The sequence below is a fragment of the Primulina huaijiensis genome, chromosome 6, assembly GCF_012295235.1.
Source record: "Primulina huaijiensis isolate GDHJ02 chromosome 6, ASM1229523v2, whole genome shotgun sequence".
In the NCBI taxonomy this organism is placed as follows: domain Eukaryota; kingdom Viridiplantae; phylum Streptophyta; class Magnoliopsida; order Lamiales; family Gesneriaceae; genus Primulina; species Primulina huaijiensis.
In genome coordinates this window covers 271,848-277,885 of record NC_133311.1, presented here as the reverse complement: position 1 = coordinate 277,885, position 6,038 = coordinate 271,848, and the positions used below count along the sequence as shown (strand labels likewise).

At 36.2% G+C, this 6,038-nt stretch overlaps 2 protein-coding genes across 3 annotated transcripts; one reads left to right on the top strand and one right to left on the bottom strand.

Moving 5' to 3' along the window:
* Window positions 1-468: 468 nt before the first annotated feature.
* On the top strand, window positions 469-3,428 carry LOC140978936 (peter Pan-like protein). Of its 2 annotated transcripts, XM_073444178.1 has the most exons (7): window positions 470-646; window positions 765-944; window positions 1,547-1,777; window positions 1,865-1,957; window positions 2,036-2,223; window positions 2,791-2,984; window positions 3,151-3,428. In XM_073444178.1, exons 1-7 carry the CDS (start codon window positions 629-631, stop codon window positions 3,180-3,182), a joined length of 936 nt encoding a protein of 311 aa, XP_073300279.1. In that variant the 5' UTR covers window positions 470-628; the 3' UTR covers window positions 3,183-3,428. The 2 variants fall into 2 exon arrangements, with proteins under 2 accessions (XP_073300278.1, XP_073300279.1); XM_073444177.1 differs by lacking the exon at window positions 3,151-3,428 and having other exon boundaries at window positions 469-646; window positions 2,791-3,144.
* A 252-nt stretch (window positions 3,429-3,680) lies between these two features.
* Window positions 3,681-5,411, bottom strand: LOC140978251 (uncharacterized). Its single transcript, XM_073443128.1, has 2 exons — window positions 4,738-5,411; window positions 3,681-4,097 (listed from the first exon to the last, which is right to left on the bottom strand). The coding sequence occupies exons 1-2, from the start codon at window positions 5,354-5,356 to the stop codon at window positions 3,991-3,993; spliced, it is 726 nt and encodes a 241-aa protein (XP_073299229.1). The 5' UTR covers window positions 5,357-5,411; the 3' UTR covers window positions 3,681-3,990.
* Window positions 5,412-6,038: the final 627 nt, after the last annotated feature.

The window sequence follows — 6,038 nt, the reverse complement described above, 5'->3', positions numbered from 1 at the left end:
GTATTAAAATACAAAAAAAAAAACTGATAGGTACTGAATCTTAAATAAATCATAGACAGATGTATTTTTCTCCAAATTGCCCTTATATAAATATCTAATTATTCAAATAATTCTGAATATCGCTTAATCTAGACAAGATTTTTATTAATTCAACAATACGTGATACTATTATTTTTAATTTGATCACATAATATTAAACAATTAACACGAAATTATTTTCAATTTAGAAGAGTTGTTCGATTTAAAAGAGAAAATTTGTTTATATTTTTTTTTATATAAAATATGGAGTGACTTGAAAAGATTTTTAATAAATTAAAAAAAATAATTATGAAATTAAATATTTGATATTTTTTATAAAAAATCGTAGTACCGATAATAATAAAAAAAGGACCATTTCCTTGAGAATATGTGTGTAGTTTAATGGGCCGACCCAAACACTGACTTACCCCAAATAGATATAAACCATAAATCCATCCCTCCTAATCTGCAACTCCAAGCCTTCCCCAAATCTTCCGCCGCCGTCATACTCCACCTCTACGTTGAAGCTCTCAATCTGCGATTGACTGGCTTGACAAATCAGAGAATCTAGAGTTTCGTTGCCAATAAGGGCGATTTGCACCTCGAACAGATGGCTCGTTTCCGCAATGTGAGCAATATTTTTATCGAAACCTCCTTTGCTTCTGCTTAGTGTTCCAGGTTTCTAATTTGATGATTAGTTACCCTATTTTGGTTATATATCTCTGTTTTTATTTCAAATAATTCAGAAGAAGAGGATTCCGTTTGTAAAGCCCATTCATAAGAAACAGCCGACTGTAGATCATGTAACTGGTGATAAAATTCCGAAAAGTTTTGTCTTTTGCCGTGGGAAATTGCCTGGCCCACTTCCACAACTGCAAATGGATTTGAGAAAATTGATGCTTCCTTTCACTGCTCTAAAGCTCAAGGTAGGTGTTGATTGTTGTTTCAAAATCTGCAGTGTAGTTAATATTGAGGATGATAATCCGATTTTTTTGTTAGATATGTTTCAATAAGCTGCGAATTTTTAAAATTGTGCATTTGTTTTTTGGAAATTGAAGCAACGGGTAATAGTTGTCTGCACAAATGGGAAAATGGATACTTTATAATTTCGGGGGGGAAACAGTCTGTATTTTATCTGGTTTATTTATGGTTTTCAATAGCAACTATGTGTTACATGCAAGGCTTGGTGGGTTGGTCTTCTATACTTGCAAATGTGCCTTTTTGGTCATTTTATAGTTTTTTTGTTCAAGTCCTGTAAAATACTTGAAAATTTGGTTGTTCAAAATGTAAGGTACCATGTTTTTGTAAAGCTGATCATTGAGCACCAGAAGTCTAAAGGCCTTTTGTGAAACAAATTGTGTGTTGCATTCAAATAGTATTGAGTACAATGATCAGTCGTGCAGAAATTGGTTGCATCTAGATCTAATTTAGTTTCTGGTTATATTAATCAATATCATCTGGTTGTCTTTTATGGGACATAAAGTTCTTTGAGTCAGCTAGCTGTTGGCTCATTGTTATTCCTTTTCAGGAGAAAAAGCGAAATAATCTCAAAGACTTCTTGAATGTTGCGGGGCCCATGGGTGTTACACATTTTCTCATTTTGTCGAAAACTGAATCCGCTCCATACCTGCGGATTGCAAGGGCACCGCAAGGCCCAACTCTTACCTTCAAGATACATGAATACTCCTTAGCTTCTGATGTTACTCAATCTCAATTGCGTCCGAGATGCCCTAAAGATCTGTTTAAAAACCCACCCCTGGTATTATCATATTTTTTTCCCGAATTAACTTAAGATAGTTTGTTTAGTGTCTGATGATATAATGAGCTATTTGATTGAATTCTCTAGATAGTACTCTCTGGTTTTGGGACAGGGGAGCAACATCTAAAGCTTACCACTATAATGTTTCAGAACATTTTTCCTGCGATCGATATAAATACTGTAAGTTTTATGAGCTATCACCCAGATTTAATAGCTGCGCGAGCATTGACTTGCATCTCACCATTTTGTGTGCTTCAGGTCAAACTTTCGTCATGCCAAAGGATTGTGTTACTTAATTATAATAAAGACACAAACCTTATTGATTTTCGGCAATACTCCATCAGGTTGCAACCTGTAGATGTTTCTCGAAGAATTAGGAAGTTCGTGCAGAACCATCAGGTGCCGGATTTGAGAAGTTTTCAGGATGTGAGTGATTTTGTGACGAAGTATGACCCCTCTCTCTCTCTCTCTCACACACACACACACACAGAGAGACAGCCCTCATTTTTTGCTCGTGTGATGAACCTAGATCACAGGCATATGATAAATGTAAAGTAGTCAGGATATACTTGTTGCATTTGCATTTATGTAAAATGAGTTAACTTTGTCACTGTGGAATTCAGTTCTTAACAGGTTTTTGATCGTTTAAAATTGTGTTAATTGGTTTTAGATGTGGTTCAGTTTTGGGATTTGGTTCTGCCAGTCTGTTCTGTGTGGTCATCAATGAAGTTCATAGCATGGGATTTTTCAAAAAATAAAACTTGGTTTTATGCTTGAATCTCACTAGCCTATTACATCCTATCTACAACTTGAACATACCCTATGCATTTTATTCTTTCTCGGGGACTTGAAAATGTTAGTTTCCATAATGCATGCATTCAAATTGAATCACACTGGAAAGTTGGATCAATTTTGTTGATGCCTAACTTTACTAAATGTTGGTTTTCAAACTAATGCAAGTGTTTCCTGAATGTTTTTCTTTTCTTTTTGCTCATTTCTTTGCTTTCTTGAAGGACTGGTTATGGATCAGAAAGTGAAGTGGATGACGAAGCAGCTACTGTAAGTCTACCGACAGACATTGGTAGGGTTAACAGGGCTTCTAATAAAAGTGCTGTTAAACTCCAAGAAGTCGGACCTAGGATGACACTTCAACTCACAAAAATCGAGGAAGGATTGTGTTCCGGTGGAGTCATATTCAGTGAATGTGGTGCATTTTCCCATCTGAAACTTCTTGTATCCGTTCAATTATATTCATGCATTTTTAATGGTTTTGTTCATCCAAAGAGGCACTGATGACCGTGTCTATTTATAATCAAAATTTGAGACCTGCCCTTCTTAATCCAATCATACTACTGCTTGAATCTTTATCTCAGGTAACAGTGAACAACAGTCGCAAAACTCATGAACATATCCCAGGAAGTGAGGAAGAACAAGATGTAAAGGTCATGTTGATAGATGAAGATTTGATTACTTAATGATTCACTTCTTGCTCTTTTTTTTTTGCTCTCATTTATCATTAATGTAGATGAAAGAGAACTTGCGAGAAAATCATTTTTGTAGCTGGACCATTTTCTCTGAACGATAATTCTAAAAACTTGTTTATGTTTTATCAAAAACAAGCAAACAAGATCAAGTGCCTGTCTGAAAGTCACCCTGATCCGTAGGGAATCCTGTAAACTACAGTTACTAAATCCCTGAGTGTTTGATATAATCTCAAGTATAAGTTTGATAACTCTTAGTTCAAAGATTAAAATATGTTACATCGACTTCAGCTATAATCGATTCACCTTTAGATTTTAGAAATAATTTGTCTTCTCAATCACATGCTAAAAAAAAAAAATTCTCATTCAACGTGGAAGACTTGAACTCCCTCCAAAAGAGAAATATGAACGCGCGAAGCAGATAAAACACAATTCATATAAAACAAAACTTGTTTCCTCTGTTTATGGAATGCATCATACCATCCTTTTGATGGTGCAATACAAGTGCAAATACCAAATGTCAACCAGAGATATGCACATCCCCCGACAGCACATGGTGAGGATATTTTTCACATACCAAACCCTAAACAACAATTAAATATTCGCTAGGAAAGCATTTCACAATGATATTCCGATTCTGTCCATTTCAACAGCTTCAACATGTCAAACAAAGGTGAGCAGCCAACAAGAAATGAGATGGGACTCATTATGCATCAACGCTCTGCACGATAGCTATCTCAGGGCATCAAACATTCTCAAATCATGTTTTTTCCGTCTGCCTCGGTGATGTGTTTTCTGCAGGGAGTTCTCACCCACCCTCTCCAAATTGGAAGAATTATCTGGAGTAACAAGGAAAACATAGTATAACTATTGGTTCAATGAAACCTAATATACAACAACTAACCACCACCACAGTTTGAAATGTGTTACTTCCTCCCCGTACTTAATCGGCTCCAGCACTATACCCCCTCCCCCAACTTCCTATAACTCAGGAAAAGCGATGCAGATTGAAACAAATTCAATAACAAAAAAAAACACACAACATTACAAAATGCCAAAGGAAAAGGTAATTCAGCAGTGTACCAATCGGTTTCAGATGAAGATTTTTGTATGCAATATCGAAAATACAAAGAGTAGGCTTGAGGCATGTAGCATAGCTTTGATCCATGTCCATGGAGTAAGTTTGAGACATATAGCTTAGCTTAGATACGAAGAATGACAAAACTGTGGTTGATTAGAATCGAACAATCAGAATATGTACAATGCACAAATCTCCCTCTACCATCACCCCAATTCTTAAATGTCACTTCCTCCAACTACATTTGCATCAAGATTAAGACAACTCGGATGTAGAAATAATGTAGTAATATGCAGTTTCTCAAGTTCATTAAATTGAATAGACAGGAAGTAGGCAGATTTAATGAAAATTAGGAAAGCCTAAAAGTTGCAAGAACATGCGACTCCAACTGCATATCGTACCTCCAAATTCTTTGCCCCAGAACAATAGCCGCGGATCATCCTCTTCCTCTTCAACCTCGTCGCCATATCCAAGCTCTACATCACCTCGGTACCCCGGTTCACTCCCATATCCTGATTCATTCCCCAGACCATCAAAATTCCCAAATTGCCCATCCCTTTCTCCAACCACATTACCTTCTCTCTCTCTCCTTGAATTCCTCGCTACCTCGCTCACATCGGATGCCCAATTCATTTCCCCGCTTCCATTAACAAACAGCTCTCCGCTGGAATCTGTCCCCGCAGCCATCGGGAAGTCCGAGCAAGTTCCGTTGGCCGCGGACGCCCCAAGAGAGCAGCACCGCCTATCGGAGCTGCGACCCGACACGGACCTCGACCCTCCACGGCGGCGACGCTTCCGCGCAAACCAGCGCTTGTGGGCGGCGGCAAGCGGGTTACCATCATCAAAAAGACTGAGCTTGGACATATCGAGAAGGGCGTCGACGGAAAAGGAGGTGGCTCGGTCGGAGCGGCAGGGACGCTTGCTGTGAGGGCCAGTTTTGGGTGAATCGCAATCCAACTTAAAGGGCCTCCAGCTCTGAAGGTGGAAGGTACAGGACTCCACGGCGCGACCGCGTGACATGACACTGCTCTACTTTGGGAGTCTCCTCCAACCAAGGCCAAACAAGGCATAGGGGTAGATTGTAGATTTTGGTTCAATATTTATTTCGTATAATATTAAGAAAAGATTATACAACAATAAAATAAAATTTCGTAATATATTTTCATGTCATCACGCGTTTCAATCATTACGGCAGCTTCCATCAAAGAAAAAAAAATGATTCAATAAAAACAATATTGGATTGATAAATATTAAATTTTAAAATCGTATTAAATCTCAAAATGATTTGTAAAATAATATCATAAATTAATAATTATCTAAAATTAAAATCAGATATATTAATAAAATCTGATTATATAGTTGTTTAATTTTTTTTATTTCATCTATAGCTTTTCTCATTGAACAATACAAGCAAATAAATTATATTCATATTATACAATAAAATTTATTCGATTGGTTTATATAGTAAATATTTTTATTACTTGTTTTTATAAATATACATGTACAATAAATTTTATTTTTAAAATTAATTCAAGTAATATGAGAGGGACTTTAAAGAAACTATTTATTTTAAAAATCAAATCTATGTTCGTTGGATAAAAAACACTCTTTAACACAATAATTTATTAATTTATCGATTAATTAATATTTCTTTAAATTAATAAAATATCAAGGTCCAACCATTAATAATTTATAGTAGATC

Bases quoted from the DNA above. Each gene is read 5' to 3' on its own strand.
- LOC140978936 (XM_073444177.1), top strand. The intron at 1,958-2,035 runs GTAAGTTTTATG...TGTGTGCTTCAG, and splicing joins CTGCGATCGATATAAATACT to GTCAAACTTTCGTCATGCCA. The intron at 2,224-2,790 runs GTATGACCCCTC...GCTTTCTTGAAG, and splicing joins GTGAGTGATTTTGTGACGAA to GACTGGTTATGGATCAGAAA.
- LOC140978251 (XM_073443128.1), bottom strand. From the start codon at position 5,356: ATGTCACGCGGTCGCGCCGTGGAGTCCTGTACCTTCCACCTTCAGAGC. The intron at 4,098-4,737 runs GTACGATATGCA...TTGTTACTCCAG, and splicing joins CTGGGGCAAAGAATTTGGAG to ATAATTCTTCCAATTTGGAG.